We start from the raw sequence: 17,331 nt of genomic DNA, 5'->3' as shown, positions 1-17,331 counted from the left end.
GGTCTCGGTGGGACAGCTCCTTCTGCATCGGGTGCTGAGCCTGGAGCCCCGGCACCGGCAGGTGAGGAGGAAAGGGCCGTGAGGTCAGACCGCAGCGACCAGTGACGCCCCCCGGGCCCAGCTGGCGGCGGGTCTGACAGCTGGAGCAGCTCTGGACACGCGCCGGGCCCGCGCAGCCGCCCGCGGCCCTTCGTCTCACACCACCCACGCCCCCATGTGGCCAACCCGAGCTGTGAACAAATGGGAGGGGATTCTAGTTCTCAAGTTCTTCCAAGCTGACGCGATGCAGCCCCCACCATGCCATCAACCCCACACTCACCGCTTTATACTAAACAATGCGTGCACTGTGGGGGGGGGGCCCTCACCTGGGCCTGCGCCCTCCCCAAGTCTGGGAGCCCTCGGGGAAGTCCGAGTGGACACCCTTGGCTGGCTGAGCAGTGCCCCGGTGGGAGCGCATTGCCCTGGTGGTCTGCACCATAGCCACCGCTCGGTTAATTTGCATATTAGCCTTTATTATATAGGATAGCCACATCACGAAAATAGCAGTTTCACTTATGCCTAATGTACAGTCATTCCACCTGCAACAAATGAAAACCCATTAGCTCTTTCCCCAAAGACTCGATGTCCCCCCTAAGGTACCTTTGGCTGATCTCCCCGCTGAGCCATGCTCCCTTTTGTAGCCTCTGACCTTCACACCTGAGACAGGTCACCTGCCTCAACAGGCCTCGCATCAGATGGCAGGGGAGCCGGAGCTACGCAGTGTGTTCCTATCAAAAGGCTGAGAACAGCCCTTGTCTGGGCCTGGCCACGCCCGGGGGCCAGCCAACAGCACGCAGGCCTGCGTTCTCGGAAGCTCCTGGCAGTGCAGGGGATGAGAACGCTGCTCTTTGACGTTTAACTTGCAAGTGTGTGACCTTAACCATAAACGCCTTGTCTTCCAACCCATCCAGCCCCAACCTTCAGCTCCCGGGTCAGTGCGGACGTCCCCGCGGCCCAGCGCCCAGAACCGAGACTGGGCCCTCGAGCGCCAGGCAGACTGAATTAGGGGCTGCCCGTCGTGGGGCTGGGGTAATTGAAAATACAGTGTATAATGTGAAATAACACTGCATTCTAGTCACAAAGGCAAAAACGACCGCCAGTCCCCCAGTCCCAGACCGTGACGGACCCAGAGGTTCAGTTCACAGCACGTGCTCTCAGGGAGCCGTTCCCAGGTCCAGAGCGCATCCAGGAGACGCTGAAACGGGAACAGAAGTCCAGGGAGGAAAAGAGAACATTTATTTTTTGAACTTTTTCCTCTTCAGAGCCTTCCATTCACCCTCCTGCTCGGCCAGGCTGTTGAAAAGCTGCTTCACCCTGCGCTTCCTCTCCGCATCCCTAAGAAGAAAGGCCAGCGGGTTAGTTTGGAGGACGTGCGCGCGCAGGGCGAGCAGGGGGTACAGCCGCCCGGCTCCCAGGCCCGCCGCGGCGGCCTCACCGGTCCATGATCTCCGAGAGCTGCATCCGGGCCAGGAACTGGTTGTCCTTGCGGATCTCCCGCACCGCGCCCTTGAACTCCCGCCGGTGCTTGTGGATCAGCCTCTTCCGCTCCTGCTCCTCCTTCGTGCTGCCCTGCTTCCTTCCAAACTCCAGCCTAGAGCAGAGCCAGCGAGTTGGCCCCGACTGCAGGTGGGCCCCCACCCACACCCTGACCCCTTGGGGCTGGGGTGCTGTGTTGGGGGGGCTGTACCCACACCCTGACCCCGGCCCTCCACGGAGGGCCCCGTGGCGGCGGCTGCACTCACACTTGGACTAGCCGGGGGGTGAACAGCTTCAGGGGTACAGGCTTGCTCCTCTCGCAGACCAGGGGCTGGTAGCGCCTCTCCTGGGCCTCCAAGTCGGCCAGGGCGCCCCGACACAGCTCCTGCCCAGGAGACGTGCTGTGATGGCCGCGGTGCCGCTCCAGCTCCTCCAGGAGGCTCTGCCGCCTCAGAGGCGGCAGGGAGGGACCTGCCCCCCCACCCAGGCCTTCCCTCATCTGCTAAGGGAAGGGGTGGGCAATGCCTGGCCCTGCCCAGGGTGAGATAAAGTGTCTGACAAACAGCGGCTAGTTCTAAGCTGATGATGTCGTGTGGCCCGGGAATGATGGCCAGATGGCCCTTGGCAGAAGGCTCCACCTGTGCTCACAGGGGGGGCCCTGAGGGAAGCGGCACCTTGCTTGGCGGGGGGGGGGGGGGGGGGGGGGGGGCCGGGGGCTGCAGGCCCGAAGACCGAGTGCAGGGGTCCGACAGGCAGCCTGTGCTGCCAGCCCTGAGCCAAGGACGGGTTGTTTCCCAGAGAAGCCTGGCAGTGCCTGCGGCCACCGCGCCAGGGCGGGCACAGAGCAGGACCCAGGCTTTGTGACCTGAGGTCACGTTCATGCCAACAGGAAGAACCTGCGCCTGGCCTGCCAGGAGAGCTGGCCGAGCTCCCAGGAGCTCTCTGGCAGCCAGCCAGCTGACGTGCGCTCCTGCCTTTCCCCACGCGGTGCGGTGCGTCCGGAACGAGGCTTCCTGCTCCGAAGGCACAGCGCCCTGGCCCGCCTGAGGCCCACAGCCCCGGCTCCATGGGGACCACGCGCAGGTATGAGTGCGGTGCCCCCGAGCTCACAGCATCCCCCCCACCCCCCCGCCTGCCTGAATCCGCAGGGCAGAGCCGGGTGCGCTTCAGCTAAGGGACGAGCCACCTCGCCCGCCTCCCGCAGGGGGACAGGATGTCCTCTCGGCCACTTCCTGGGGCAGAGGTGCGACAGCACGCGCTGGGGTGGCCATGCTGCGGAACGCAGTCCCCAAGCGAGGCTAGAGCATGTGGCCGGGAGGGACGGGCGCCAGGCCCGGTGGGCAGTGGGGACGTGACATGGCAGTTCTCGGCTTACACCCCGGGCAGCCCCGGGCAGCGGCAGCTATTTCTCGGGGTTCCTCAGCACGGACTTAGTTTCTCACTCGCAAACACAGTGAGTGCCCTTCACTTCCAGGGGTGCGGCCAAGGACCAAAGTGCCGCTAATCTGCCCGTCCCGGGAAGGGCTGAGCTGGCCGCGCCCTCGTGGGGGAGCCTCACCTGCAGCTCGTGGGGGTGGCTGCCGCCGGCCAGGTGCTGCGCCAGGAGGGCTCTGAGGGGCCGCGTGATGTCGTGGAAGGCGGGCAGCGCGCCGTACATGAGCGCACAGCGCTTCACCAGAGCCAGACACACGGCCAGGCAGGACAGCCTGCGGGCGACAGGCAATGGTCGTGCAAGAATTCAAGCCAACACTCAACTCTGAACACGCCGCGTGGCCGCAGCTAACGAGGTTCCACAGCCGCCACGGCGCAGGGGAGCGGCCAGGCCGGGGGAGGCGGCCCAGGAGCGGGCCCTGGGCCGGTGTGATTGCTGTTCACAAGGCCAAGCAGCCATGTTCTGAAAACAATGCTGTGGGAGGCTGTTCCCGGGAACAATGCCGTCAGGACTCGGACAGACAGGTGGCCGACAGGCGCGCAGCCTCACCGCCAGGAAACGCAAGCCCAGCCACGCGAGGCACCGCCTCCCACCTGCTGGGTGGCCACGGCGGCTACTCTCCAACAACAAAGCAAGCCCACGAGGTTGTGTGGGAGCTGGCCCCGTGGCTGCTGGGGGGACCCACACTGCGCCCCTGCGCAGACAGGTGCAGGCCCCTCGGAAGGTTAGTTTCTTCTTCCTGCTGCTCCTGCACGCGGAGCTGCTGGCAGTTTCCTGCACTGGCGGTTGTTAGGGCATAAAAATGCAACTGGTTTTGCCAACTTTGTGCCCTGTGCTTGGTTAAGTTCAATGATTAGATTTAACAGCTTCTCCACGTAAGGTCCTGTCACCCGCGGAGATGACGTGGGCACCTCGAGGTCTGGGACCTGGGTGGCACTGGGCCCGCACGTACCTGGTGTGGTTGGCCTCCGTCTCGGTCTGGGTGTGCCGTGCGCTCGCCCAGTGGAGGGACAGGCTCCTCCTCTGCCACGTGGCCGCGTCGCCCTCGTCAGACACCACGAGCAGCTCCGAGTGCTTCCCCCGAGGTCTGAAAGGGGGCACCAGCGTGTAGCCTGGATTCCAAGGGGACAGGACAGAGGGCCTGAGGGTCACAGGCTCACTCACCAGCGCCCACTGTCCTCTCGCGGGAGGCAGGCCGTAAGGAACACCCCTGAGATGAATGAACTGGACTGAACATGAGACAGTGGGTGACGAAGCAGAGGAGGACGAGGGGTCTGTTGGGAGTGCTGGGTGGGGGGCTGCAGAGTTCACCAGGTCAGAGGCCGTCCCACAGGCGAAGGCTGGGGAGGACCCTGTGGTGTGCAGGGCTCACCCGTCTTCACCCAGAAGAGCGCCGAGGCAGAGGGACTAGCGGGGGGGGGGGGGGTGCCGCAGCAAAGCAAGGGGTGGCTGGGTGCACGGAGAGGGGCGAGGGGCTACAGCAGCCACCCCGCTGCCTGGCCCGTGCCAGTGCACCTACACTTGCCCTGCCGGGCAGGTTCCGGGGCCGAGTGTGTCCCGAGCCCTGCCGCCCAGGAGCACGCGGCGTGGCGGCAGGGCAGCCACGGAGCAGCCGCGGGCAGGACCCAGGATGGTCACTGTGTTTGGGGAGAGCGAGAGGACTGGGCACTGAGCTCTGACGGGACCGAGCGAGGGGCGAGGCCGCCGGGGTCCCCGCAGGAGGGAAGCGGGGAGGTGAGCAGAGCAGAGCAGAACGAACGGGGGACGCGCTGCCACCGGACGTGCCGCGGAGCCCGAGCGCCAGCACGTGCTTGTTGCCACGTGAAAAGGAAGACGAACCCAGCGTGTGTCTTCCTCAACCCAAACGCGAGGACGTCCTTTCACATCAGCGTACGGCCGAGACCGCCGGGTGAACGTGACTTAGGGCACGTCTGTCAGCCCCGCCACGTGCGGCTTCTGGCCACCGCGGGCAGGTGACGTCCCGATTGCTTCCACCCCCACCCCCACCCCCAGCAGAGGGCGCTCCTCTGGGCGGGAGGCTTCAGAGGCCCGTCTTCTGCCCGCTCTCCCACGTCCCACACTGGCTTCAGGAGGACGAAGACCCCAGCACAACCCCTGCCGGAGCCCCCGCTCACCGGGGCCGGGCTGGTTGGGAGTCGCCATGTACAGGATGCCCAGGAGGAAGTTGACCAGCTCGGGTATGAACCTCTGCGACAGGGACACGTAGTCCAGGGACACGCAGCACACGAACAGGCCTTTCACCGCGTCCGGGAGGGACAGCACGGGGCACTGCAGAGGGCGGGCCCAGCGATGACCACCTGCTGCCCAGGGGGGTGGGAGCCCGCACTGCTCCCCGGGGCGGAGTGTGCGGGGCCCGCTGAGTGCCCGGCCCGGCCCGGAAGAAGGAACTATTTGGACATTTTAAGCCAAAAGGGGCACAGGACCCCTATCAGACCTGGAAAGGGTTTTTTTCTGTCACCTGCACCCCGCCTGGGGCTGCTGAAGCAGGTGCTCGGGGAGCGGGGCCGTTTCTGACCTCAGCTCCCACCTCCTCCCCACGGACGCTTTTGGATGAGCTGCTGTCCTACCTGACCAGGACCCCCTCACCAGGCTCTGGCAGGACGTACCTTGGTAAGCAGCTGGCTCAGGCACACCAGCGCGGGCGTCACCACGGGGTGCCAGAGGTCAGAGGTTGGGAACAGCATCCCAGCAATTTTCAAGTAAATGAGCTGGAAGGAAAGGGGGACCACAGAGATTAAAGAGCGGAGGCGCCGTTCCAAGTCCTGCCTGTACCCCTAACGGGTTTGGCTCTGCGGAAGTCCTGCCTGTACCAGGGGCAGGAGCAAAACGCGTTGGAACCTGGTCAGAGCAGTGACGCCCCTAGGGTCCCGCTGTGCTGCAGGCTCGTGGCCAGGGCAGGGCTCCCACAGCAGCTGTCACACCCTGTCCCGGAGCCGGCCATCCTGGGGCATCAAGCCCACGGCTGGGCCGAGGTCACAGCCCACTGCACCCACTGCCAAGCTCAGGGGAAGCAGCCCGAGGCTCGGCGCCTCGCCGGAGGGAAGCAGCCTCTTCCTGCGACAGCCTCACGGCACACGGGGCAGAACCACAAGCCCCACGTCCACCTCGCAGGACCTTCCTGAGGACCTGGGCAGGGCGCCCACGGCACAGCTGAGCAGACCGAGGGCGCGGCAGGCTGTTCCCTCAACGCCCTCCTGGGCTCTGCCGTGCCAGCTGAGTTCCCACCCGCTCGGCTCATCTCGGGACAGAAGGCTGAGCACAGCCCGCCGCTCACGGCAGTGTTTCCTGGAAGCTCCCGGTCTCCCTCGCATCAGGCACTGATGACTGACGCAGGCCCAAGGGGACTGCACACGTGTCCGAGCAGGTGAGGCGGCGGGCAGCGCCCTGGCGCCGTGGGGCTGGAAGGGGCGCCGCCCGGCCCGCGGTGTCCCGGGAGGTGGGGAGCCGGTACCGTCTCCACGACAGGAAGCTGCCTCCTGCACGCTCCCAAGATGCATCTGTTTTGTCTTAGGTGATGACAAGCGGTGCCTTTCAGGGACCCCGGGTCAGGCACAGCCCGCAGGCACCCGCCACGGGCACCCTCACCGACGAGGGGGCCCGGCCCCGCGGCTCAGACGAAGGGACGGGCTGAAGACCAGGCAGCCTGCGAGGCCTTGCTACTGGGCCCCACAATACTCCTGGGCAGAAAGAGGCTCCGAGGAGGCAGACGGGGTCTCCCTGGCCAGGGCTCCAGGGACCACCCAGGGCGGCCGTGGGGAAAGGAAGCTGGGTGAGGCGCACAGAACGGAAGTCTCCAGCAACGCCATGGACACTGGCTCGGACCCTACTTGGGGAGCCTGTTAGGGCCAGGAATGATAAGCCACAAACCCTGTAATTTAAGTTTCTGCTGATCACTGCTCATCCTTTCAACACCAAGTCCAGAAAGTGGAGTAACTGAGTGAGACTCACTAACATTGACTAACATTGACGGCTTCGTAAACTGTCCTCATGTCTCCTAGTGGCGCTCAGACACGGAGCAAAGCCAGCCCTCGGGCTTGGGTCTCCCTGGAAATCCGCGCCTCCATTTGCCTTAAAACCTTGCCGTGGAGACTAAACATGCCCCGTTCACACGCAATCTCTTTCGAACACGTTTCAGTTCACCATTAACGGACAGACCACCCCCAGGCCTCCGGAGGGGACGGCCTCTCAGCGCCCGCCGCTGTCTGTGGTGCTGGACAGCACCGGGCTCCTGGCAGCCGCAGGCCTGAGCCTGGGGAGACCGAGCCCCGCTTACCACGTCCAGCCCCGGGAATGTGGCCCGGCCCTTGGCCTCGATCGTCCCTTCCATCTCGTGCATGGCGTCTCGGAGCACAAACCTCACGGATTCGCTTGCGGCTTCAGGAAACATCTGGCAGAGGTTGTACAGCTGCCTGTTCGTCAGAAACACAGGTCCGTGCAGGGCGCCGGCGGGAGGGCGGCCCTCCTCCCCCGCACCCCACCTGTGCGTCACTGCCGACGGAGGCTGGAGCCAGAGCTGCGGGGACCCACCCCCTCCGACGGCGGCCTGGCTGCTGGGGGAGCCACGTGCCTCCTGTGATTGGCTTCGTAATAACCCATCTGACCGATGCCGTTTGCAGGGGGGAGCAGGTCCAATGTGCCCACCTGGCTGACCGGCTACGGTGCTTCCCCACAAACGCGCGACTCCACCTCACGTCTGAAATGGCAGAGGCCGCTAGGCCACGCTCTCACTAACCTCCCACGTGGGAGACCCCCACACCTGCCCCAGCCACCGCAGGGCCAGGTGGACAAGAGGGACATGCTTCTAACCAGAGCCCCAGGTCACAGGAGCCTGCCGGTTCCCGAGGCACAGACCGCCCAGCACCATGGCTCCAGACACCCTCCGCCACCCAGCGGAGCACGAGGGGTCGCTGGAGAACGAAAGCGAGTCAGCCATCCAATGCCAGGAGCAGACCCATCCCCCGTCGCTCGAACTGCGGACACACCCCGCTCTGGGGCAGGAGCAGCCGGCGGCCCGTCACGGGCTGTGGTGTGGTTGGCCCGGAATCCCGTTTACCAGCCAGGCTGACCTTAACCCCCACATGGACTCTACCGGCTCTGAACAGGATCAAGCTGCTCAGCTCAGCCCACGCCACCGTTCTACTCACACAACCAACTTGTCAATCACTCTGAGGTCTGGTGGGTCATTTGTAGCCAGTTCTCCAACGTATTCCAGAAGGAAGCCGAACAGTTTCTGGGGGACACGGGGAGCAGCTCAGTGCTGACCCGGAACGGACCCGGGGCAGACACGCACGGCCCCCTCGGGCTGACGGGAGGGGCTCAGCGCGGCAGCAGGCACCCCGCACCGTCCTGAGGGAGGAGGCGCGCCAGACTTCCCCGAGGGGCTGGCCTGGCTGCTCGATGGCCACAGGAGGCCAACTCTCGGGTGACATGAGGGCCCCCGTGGGGGCCTCCTCCAGGCCTGCCGAGGGCTCCTGCCCCGCCCCCAACCCGGCAGCAGCCACAGGGCCAGGCCACTCGGTGACCGGCAGCCCCAGCGCGCGGATCCCCGCAGCTCGGGGTCGGCCCGATGCTCCCAGCACTGACCCCCCGACCCGTCGCCGGCGTACCTCTAACTTTGCCTTGTTCCCCACGGCGAGACTGGGGTGGTGGCACTTCTGGATCCTCTCCACCACCAGCAGCTGCTCCTCCACGGACTTCCCCGTCAGCAAGCACTTGAGGTCCTCGGAGGACTCGGGAGCTGCCGAACACACTCGCACTCACTGTTCGGCAGGAGAACGGCTCAGACGCAAACCCGAACCACGTAAGCGCCATTGCTTCTCGCTGTGGCGAGACAACGCGCCTTCTCTACAGAAACACGCCCTTCGCTGCACGTTGTGACACCGCAAACCCCCGTGTCCGGGAGGGGGAGGCGGCTGGGCTCGCGGTGAGCCGCCACCCGAGCACAGGCACCGCGAGGAAGCTCCTCCACACCCGGCGCCGCGAGCCCAGCCGACAGAGGGGGCGGAAGGGCCACGTGAGCGTAGCCGTGGCTCCTACCTGTCGGAGCCACTGCCATGGAGCCAGCCTCACGGCGAGCCCACCGTCCCCGGAAATGACCTGCAGTCACAGGACAAGGCGGGACTGCTGGCCAGAGTGGACGCCTCCCCTGTGTGCTGGAGGGACACTGGCCTGTCTGATGCAGCTCAGCGGCCCCTCCCAGGTGAGCCCTGGTCCCCCAGGCCCGCCCTGGCTCTCCGTGCAGCCGCCTGCCCACCACAAAGGCCGACACTTAACAGTGGCACGAAGACACTGCTCCAGAAAGGTGTGTCTGCCGCCTCCTGTCTGTGGCCACGTAGCAAAGGCCCCACGGGGCCAGGACCTGGGTCAGGCCCCAGGCAACACCGAGAGGCAGGAGGAGGACATGCCCGCCCGCCGGCCACGGCTGCAGCCAGAGCACGCTCGCCCCGCCCACACTGCAGCCTCAGCGAGGCAGACTGATCGCCAGGTTGGACTTGGCCCCGAGACCTAGGGAACCGGCAGGAGGTTACCTGCAAACGTGTAAGGCAGCTCAGTCCTGGCAGCGTCTCGAGCTTCCTGGCCACGGCCTGCTGACCTCCCCCCAGGCGGCTGCCGCGGCTCCTGCTCTGGCCGCTCGCTCTCCTCCTCGCTCTCCACACCGCATTCCAGGTCCGAGTGGCTGTCGGAGCCGCCGCTGTCCTCTGCCTCCTCCTCCTCCTCCTCCTCCTCCTCCTCCTCCGAGTTCCCACCGTCACTGGCTTCCCCGCTTTGCTCTTCCTGGACGTTCATCTTTCCGTCCTGGGAACAGGACACGGAACCCACAGGCGTGACGACCCGGGACGCGGTCAGAGCACTTGTTAGCAACCGAGTGAAAGCACGAGGAGATCGAGAGCGGGCAGCGCCACGATCGTCTGCCCAGCCTCGGCGCCTGGACCCCGTGAACACGCGGCACAGAGCCGCGGGGACAGCGTGGAGATTCAGTTCCCGCCTGAGACGAACCTGGAAGCGAGACACCCCCATGCGCCCTGACGCTCAGGAGAAAGGGAAGGCAGCACCGTACTTCGTAGGAGAGCAGACGCCGGTCATCCTTGTCCAGCACGAATCCGTCGTTTAAGTCGTCTGCAGACACGTGTGCAGGCCCCTTGCTGTCCTGGTCCTCGCCCGTCCCCAGCATCCTCCGCACCCGCTCTGCCTGCGCCGGAGAGAGGTCATGTGCGGGGCTGATGGGGAGGGCAAGCAGGGGTGTTACCTGAACTTTTTACTTTCACAATCAGAGGAAAAGACTTATTAAGAAAAGGTCTTTATAGTAAAATACACATAAACTTCAAAGAGACTAAAAAGGTCCCACGGATTCCAGGAGCAGCTCACCCCCTCAGAACGAGGCAGGAAGGCCTGACAGGAAGGCCACAGCAGCCTCCCACGTGCCACACCCCCACGCCGGGGCCCAGGCCACGGCACCGCCCCCAGCGCCCGCACCTCCAGGCGCCGGAGCCGCTCCTGCTCCTCCTTGGCCAGCTCCTCTTCCGTCTTCATCCGGTCCGAGGGCTGCGCCTTCAGCTCGAAGCCCAGCTCCCGCACCGCCCTGTCGTAGGCGTCAGGCTGGCAGAGAGGAAGGGTGCATCATTGGTCTCCCTTTCAGAAGAGCGAGTGCCGGCCGCTCCCCGCACCGGTTGAGGCTGAGGCCATCACGGCCGCGGTCGCAGTCTGCTCTCAGCGGAAGCTGTGCTCGGCACCCAGGACACGTCTGGTCCCACAGGACTCTCTGCTCCTACACCTGCTGCCACAGAACTGAGCCCTGCCCTCCAGGCTTCGGCCCCAGCGAGAGCTCGGCTGCAGGGAACAGCAGCAAGGTGGCTCAGAGTCCCGACCGCCTGGCGACCAGGCGGAAGCCTGGCTGTTTCATAGAAACCAGCCCCATAAACACAGGCGGCTTTTTTTTTTTTTTTTTTAAAAATATTTGTATTGATTTCAGAGAGGAAGGGAGAGGGCGAGAGAAACATCAATGATGGAGAGAATCATTTATCGGCTGCCTCCTGCACGCCCCCTACTGGGGATCGTGTCCGCAACCTGGGCATGTGCCCTGGACTGGAATTGAATCTGGGACCTTTTGTCCGCAGGCGAATGCTCTAACCACTGAGACAAACCAGCCAGGGCACACATGCGGCTTTATCAATAACTTAGACTAAATTAATTAACTTAATAAATATTGCAGTAATTTTTAGTCAATTTCCACCCTGATGTGAAATATCAGGTAACCTGATAAACTTCAACAGAAACTTGGGTCCTAACAGAAACGGGACCAGGACACCTGCGCCCCTTTTCTGCGGAGAAAGATCAGGTCAGCAGCCGTCGCTGGGCGTGTGCTCCGCCCCTACCCACCTGGGGTTTCTCCTGGGGTCTGCTCTGGGCCTGGGGCGCCCTGCGGGCCAGGAGGCTCTGGATCTCCCTCCAGTCGCGGTCCAGCTTCTCTGTGAGCTCCAGGGCGTCTTCCCGCTGGGCCTGCCTCTCCCGCTGGAAGAAGAGCAGAGGCACAGCATCACTGCGGCTCCCTCCGGGCCCTCGGCACTGAGCCGCACCCACGTGTCGGCAGAAGGGCCACAGCGATAGGCACGGGTTTCCTGCTGTGAGCTGCTCGCTGTTGGTAAACGCCGTGGTGTCTGCAAATCCTGCCACAGGTCACAGCCCCGGAACCGGCCCACAACAAGGCCCCCGACCAGTGAGCCGCCTGCAGTGGATGCTCAGTGAACCCGGAGCTGAAGCAGGGCCGCCTTGGCTGCGTTCAGACGCAGGGGCACAGCGAGCCCGCAGAAGCCCAGAGCCCCAGCGCGTGACAGGGCCCCTCCCAGGCTGCGTGTCGCACCTTCTCCTGCTTCGACTTGGCGATGAGCTCCTCAATCAGCTCTTTGCGGGATCTGGGCCTCTCTGCCTCCGGGCCTGGCTGCTGGGAGGTCCTCTTCTGGGGGAGCTCTCCGCCCCCGAAATGGGCTGCCGTCAGCTCGGCTGCACACAGAGCAGAAGCAGAGCTATGAAGCCCACCCCGTCTCCTCAGAGCGCTCACACCTGGGCTCACACTGTCCCTCTGAGCGCCCGGCTACAGTGAACTAGGGTGATGTTCAAATAAGGCAGGGCACTGCCCTGGCCGGTGTGGCTCTGGACAGAGCGTCAGCCCTGGGACTGAAGGGTCCCGGGTTCGATTCCAGTCAAGGGCACGTACCTGGGTTGCAGGCTCGATCCCTGGCCCTGGGTGGGGTTCATGCGGGAGGCAACCAATCGGTGTTTCTCTTGCATCGATGTTTCTCTCTCCCCCACTCTCTTCCACTCTCTCTGAAAACCAATGGAAAAATACCCCCAGGGAAGGAGTAACAACAAAAAGACAGGGTGCTGACGCGCCTTCTCAGCCAACAGGAGCTCCGTCTCATCTACCGCCACCTGCGCCTGCCAGACACCTTCTTAAGGTTCTGGAGCGAACACAGGAGAACCCTGTTCTGTGCAGAATTTCTCGAGAGCTTTACGATCGGTGACACTTGTACCCAACCCTCTTCCAGGCGGCCAGGCGGCCAGACTACGGTGAGCAGACGCTGTCCCTGCTCCTGCCCTTACCAGACAGCGTTCCTCGCTCCTCAGGGTCGCTGTCACTGTCGACAATGTCATTCAGCTTTTCGATGTCTGCCAAAGACTGGCCGTAGTGAGTTAACTCCTCCTCTTCGTTTAGGTTGTAGACGTTCCTTTTTTCATGGTGTCGCTGACAGAAGAGGAGAAGAGTCAGTTTCCTAAAACCCCACGTCCACTGACCAGCAGAGCCCAGTGACCTCCTGTTGCTTGTGCGACGCGACAGGGCAGCCTCGGCGGAGCCGCGGTGCAGATTCCAGCTGGGCCCAGGCCAGTCAGTCAACGGGCCCGGCACGGCCCGCGGGCCCTGCCCACCGGCCACTCGCTGTCCACCCACCCGGCTGGAGCCAGCGCTTTAGTGAAAACTCGAGGACACAGCCCCGCCGGGCCCGCTGGCTGCCGTATGGATCCACCAGCGGCGTGTGCAGCCGGCCCGCCCCTCCAGCCTGGGCCCAGGACTCCAGACCCGCCCTCTGCACCAGCGGGCAAGTGCCCACAGGAGACGCCCCCGTCTCCGTACCTGCTGCTCCAGCGCAAACCTGCGCATCATCTTCTCCTCCGCGCTGAGGCTGCTGTTGTACTCCCCGAAGCGCTTGTCTATGAACACGTTGGACTTGTCCCTCTCCCTGTACTCCTTCAGCAACGTCTGGGTGCGCTGGGAACAGAGCAGCAGTCACGCTGGGCGAGCTCGGACCCCAAAGGGGAAGTGCTCCCAGGGGACACCACGGCGGCTCTCGTGCACTGGAAGGTGACCCTGCACTGGCCATTCTGTCTTCGAGGCCACTGACACCACCAGCCCAATAACAGGGCCAGTCTGCCGCTGGAAACGGGCTGTTGCTCCTCGGACCCCAGGGGACCCTGCAGGGCGCGCCCGACACTGAGGCTTAAGGAGAAGCAGAGCCGAGCACTCAGAGGTCACTGTCAGGCTCAGAAGCTGGAGGAGCGGAGGCCCCAGCGGAGAGGAAGGGAAATTCGCAACAAGGAGCTGACAGGAGCCTTGGGTCAGGTCTGACGCATGACCAGGGACGGCACAGACTGTGGCAGCGTACTTCCTCCTCGCTTGTTACATACACACGTTTATTTGTATGTAAGTCAATCCTGTTACTCGCGTGCCCGTGTGTTGCACGTCTGCCTGCCTGCTGGAGCTTATTTGTAACCTCAAACCAATACTTGCAGCACTTCTGTGGTCACTCACTGACGCGTGCACGAGGCCTAGGACGAGCAGCCCAGAGTGTGGGCACCAAATCCCACCAGCTCCACTTCCAGCCGGGGCTCGGAGGCAGCCCGGCTCTGCCCGGGCCCCACCTGCGAAAGGGAGGCCAGGGTGGTCCTGACTCAGGCTGCCAAGCGTTAGAAGCAGCTGGCCAGGCAGCGGAGGCTGTGCAGTAAGCACCGAGTCTGGGCTGGGTCCCAGCTACAGGACTCCTTGTCGGGACAGCCCATTCACTTCCCAGGCACCGTCACACACGCAAGCCTGCCTCGCCGGCCACTGCCCCTCCGCACAAATCACGACCTAACTCAACTGGACGCCTGCGCCCTGCCAGACAGCTCTGAGCCCTGGACCTCATGCCCCGGGACGCTCCCCTCCACGGGCAGCCACTGGGAGCCCCAAGCACCAGGTTCTGGTTCCTTCGATACTTGAGTTTGTCTGGTGGGCCAAGCCCTGGGGGATCCGGAGGAAGCACTTGTCCCCGGCAGAGGAGGGAGAAGACCTGCCGGGGGCTAGAGGCGTGAGCACCCTCCTGGAATCTAGCTGGGGGGGGGGGGGGCGCTTGGGCACCTCTGGGAGATTTGGGGGGATAAAACAGGTCTTTTTGGATAAACTGAGTTGCAAAAGGCAAAACAAGGACAAGAGGTCGGTCCAGATTGTGAAGGCGCCCGAGGCGGCGAGCTGAGAAGTGTCCGGGTGCTGGCATTTCAGGACACCGCTGTGCGGAGCGCAGTCCACGCCGTTCTCACAGCCACCCCGAGGCTGTGCCAGGGCCCCACTTCAGAAATGAGGAAACCGAGGCGCAAGTGAACACAAACGTGTCTGTGTCGGAGCCCACACGCCCCAACCCCCCACGCCTGCCGGGTGAGCCCTGGGGACCCGGACTCCGTGGGGGGTCTTGTCTGCTGCTCCCACCGCCAGCCCCTGCAGCGGGATGACACCGGATTCCAATAGGAGATCCACTGGGTCGCACAGGGTGACAGAATACAGACTGTGTGGCCCTGGAGGCAGAGGCCGAGTCTCCATTCATCTCATCTCCCAGCAGCCAGAACAGAACTTCCATGGAAGTGCTCCGTGGCGCATCAAGGCTTCACAGACACAGAACTGGGTGCAAGCCGCAGCCCCTAGCAACTGTGCGAGGTGAGGAAACTCACTTGTCCTCCTGGGCCTTTCCCACCAACCTGCTAATGTGTCTTCCTCGGCGGCCAGCGAACAGGTCCCAGAAACCACAGGGCGCCCCGGGCCGGCATGAAAGCTATGGCACGTCCCCTACCCGGCCAGGGACAAGTGGTGTGCTTCCAGGGAGAGGGACAACCACGCGTCAAACACCTACTGAGCGTCCTGTGTGAGCCCCCAGCCTGTGAACACAAGGCCGTGGTCCCTCAGCCAGGAGAGCGCAGTCTGCGCAGATGAGCAGGAGAAGGAGTTGGAAAAGGGGTCACACGGTGCTGGGTCTCCAGGGAGGGGCCGTTTCCAGGGGAAGGTCACCCAGCCCACGCACACGCAGAGGCACGAAGAGAAACGCGGTCTAACTGGTGGACAAGCACACGGAGGACGTCCAGCTGTGCCCGCCCTGTCCCCAGGACGGTCAATGTACACACTGGATGCTCCCAGCTGCCCAGGATGTAGGTATTGCTATGATCTCCATTTTACAGACGAGGAAACTGAGGCACAGAGAAATAGCATACCAAGGGCAAGCCAGAGTGAGGCTCCAGCACCGGCAGGCCGGCTCCCGAGTCTGTGCTGCTCGGGGAAGAGTACGGAAAACCGCGCTGGGGAGCGTGGTGGTCCCCAGCGGGGTCCCGCGGCCGAGCGGGGAGTTAGGGGTCCCTGACAGGCGGGCCGCGCTCCCGAGGGGCACCGCCCTTACCTTCTGGATGGCCCGCGCGCGCGACACCCCGGGCAGGCCCACATCGTGGCGCGTCTTCCTGCCCAGAACCTGGAACTTCTGCCTGTTGACTTTCACTTCGAACGGGTTGGAGTTGGGCCTGGCCCGGCCGCCCCGCGCTCCCGCCGGGGCTCCGGGGGCCTTGGGGCGCGCCCCGGTCGCCCTGGCCTTCCCCATGGCCAACTCTCGCCGCACCCCCAGGCGCTCGACTCCGCACGGCTTGGGAGACCCGGAGGGGGCGAGCCCACGGCCCAGCACAGCCGGCGGAGAGCGGGTCCCTTCCGGAGACACGTGCCGGGATCAGGGAGCTGTCCCCGCCCTGGTGTCGCGATAACTGAGCCGGGGACCGAGAGACTCGTCCGGCTCAGCCTACTCGCCAGTAGGCGGAGCGACTACAACTCCCAGCAGGCCACGCTCTTTCGACGCGCCGCTTCCGCTCTGCGCAGGGACTTCTGGGAGCCGTAGTGCCCCGCAGGGCGCCGCAGCCGCCTCAGGTGGGGGCGAGGGGGCGCTGGAGCTCCGCCCTCCGGGAGCCGTTAGCGGAGAGCCGGCCGCGCTGCGAGAAGGAGGCGGCGGCGGCGGCGGCGGCAGTAGCCGTCGCCGCCGGGGGCGGTGGCCCTGCTGGGAGCCCTTCCCTGGGGTCGGGCTCGTTGGAGACCCGTGGCCCTGAGGAGAGCTACGCGCGCGGAGCGGGGGTGATGGGGCCGAGAGCGCGGGCGGCGGCGCGGCGGTGGTGACCGCGGAGAAGCCCGGAGGCCGGCCTGCCCTCGCCCCGCGTCCCGTCCCCGCCGGCGCCCCGGGCCGGCGGCGGCAGCGTTCGCGGCGGCGGCGTCGTCGCGGCAAGCGGGCCCGGGGGCGGCGGCACGGGTGGTGGCCGTGGTCGTGGCCGTTACGGCGGAGCAGCCCTTCCCGGCCGAGTGCGGGGCCCGGCGGGCGGGTGCGGGCCGGCGGGCGCCGCGCGGAGGCCCCGGCCCCGCGTCCTCGAGCCCGCGCAGCCCGGCTGCGGAAGCAGCGAAGGCGTCACCGGCGGCGGCGGTCCATGGAGCTGGAGAACCTCGTGGCGAACTCGCTGCTGCTGAAGGCGCGCCTCGGTGGGTGCCCCGCGGACCCGGGCCGGAGGGAGGGGCGGGCGCCGGCGAAGCCCGCGGAGCACGACCTTGCGGTCTTTCGGGGACGAACCGGCGGGACCGGGCGAGCGCTTCCAGGCCCACGTTTCACCCAGCTGCTGGCTGTGGGGTGCCCGCAGGCGTCCGGGGTGCCCGCCGCGGGTCCCGTGCCAGGCCGCGCAGGACCTCGGCGTCGGAGCCGGAGCGGGCGCTCCCGCGGGCCTGGGTGCTGGGCCGGAGCGTCGGTGCTGCACCGCGAGGTGGGAGTGGATTAGCGCCGAGAGACGTGAACGCGGCTGTGTCGGGGCTTTGGGGGTTCCTCCCTCGTCACCCCCCTCCCGCTCGTGTAGATCTCACGAAGTGGTTGCCCAGCCCTCGGAGGCGCCCAGCCCGAAACGTTGGACAGGAATTCTCGAAGCCACAGGAGCGAATGGGAAGGTGGGGTCCCCAGGGAGGAGGAGGGAGGGCCCACTTTGGACCCGGTTTTCCTGTGGAGGTGACAGCGAGGCCGCACCTGCTCGGGCTGTGGGGCGCCGTGCGAGGCTCTGGAGCG

General features: G+C 65.2%; 2 protein-coding genes across 4 annotated transcripts in view; one reads left to right on the top strand and one right to left on the bottom strand.

Moving 5' to 3' along the window:
- Positions 1-1,252: 1,252 nt before the first annotated feature.
- Positions 1,253-16,061, bottom strand: NOP14 (NOP14 nucleolar protein). 2 transcript variants are annotated; one of them, XM_008150899.3, is made up of 18 exons: positions 15,655-16,060; positions 13,095-13,229; positions 12,566-12,707; positions 11,826-11,965; positions 11,345-11,476; positions 10,442-10,564; positions 10,026-10,157; positions 9,496-9,763; positions 8,575-8,705; positions 8,113-8,198; positions 7,242-7,377; positions 5,575-5,676; positions 5,083-5,236; positions 3,900-4,059; positions 3,074-3,221; positions 1,782-1,900; positions 1,475-1,630; positions 1,253-1,374 (listed from the first exon to the last, which is right to left on the bottom strand). In XM_008150899.3, exons 1-18 carry the CDS (start codon positions 15,847-15,849, stop codon positions 1,275-1,277), a joined length of 2,559 nt encoding a protein of 852 aa, XP_008149121.2. In that variant the 5' UTR covers positions 15,850-16,060; the 3' UTR covers positions 1,253-1,274. The 2 variants fall into 2 exon arrangements, with proteins under 2 accessions (XP_008149121.2, XP_054564408.1); XM_054708433.1 differs by lacking the exons at positions 7,242-7,377; positions 8,113-8,198 and having other exon boundaries at positions 15,655-16,061.
- A 93-nt stretch (positions 16,062-16,154) lies between these two features.
- Positions 16,155-17,331, top strand: part of GRK4 (G protein-coupled receptor kinase 4) — a 41,594-nt gene continuing 40,417 nt past the window's right edge. Inside the window, exon 1 of one of the 2 annotated variants that reach the window (XM_028159693.2) lies at positions 16,155-16,763. In XM_028159693.2, the coding sequence (XP_028015494.2) occupies positions 16,712-16,763 (52 nt within the window). In that variant the 5' untranslated portion in view covers positions 16,155-16,711. The remainder of the gene's footprint in view (positions 16,764-17,331) is intronic. The other variant, XM_028159695.2, reaches the window with a different exon arrangement.

The sequence above is a fragment of the Eptesicus fuscus genome, chromosome 2, assembly GCF_027574615.1.
Source record: "Eptesicus fuscus isolate TK198812 chromosome 2, DD_ASM_mEF_20220401, whole genome shotgun sequence".
Taxonomy (NCBI): domain Eukaryota; kingdom Metazoa; phylum Chordata; class Mammalia; order Chiroptera; family Vespertilionidae; genus Eptesicus; species Eptesicus fuscus.
The sequence above is the reverse complement of the archived record's forward strand: the minus strand, read 5'-3'. Positions and strand labels throughout refer to the sequence as shown.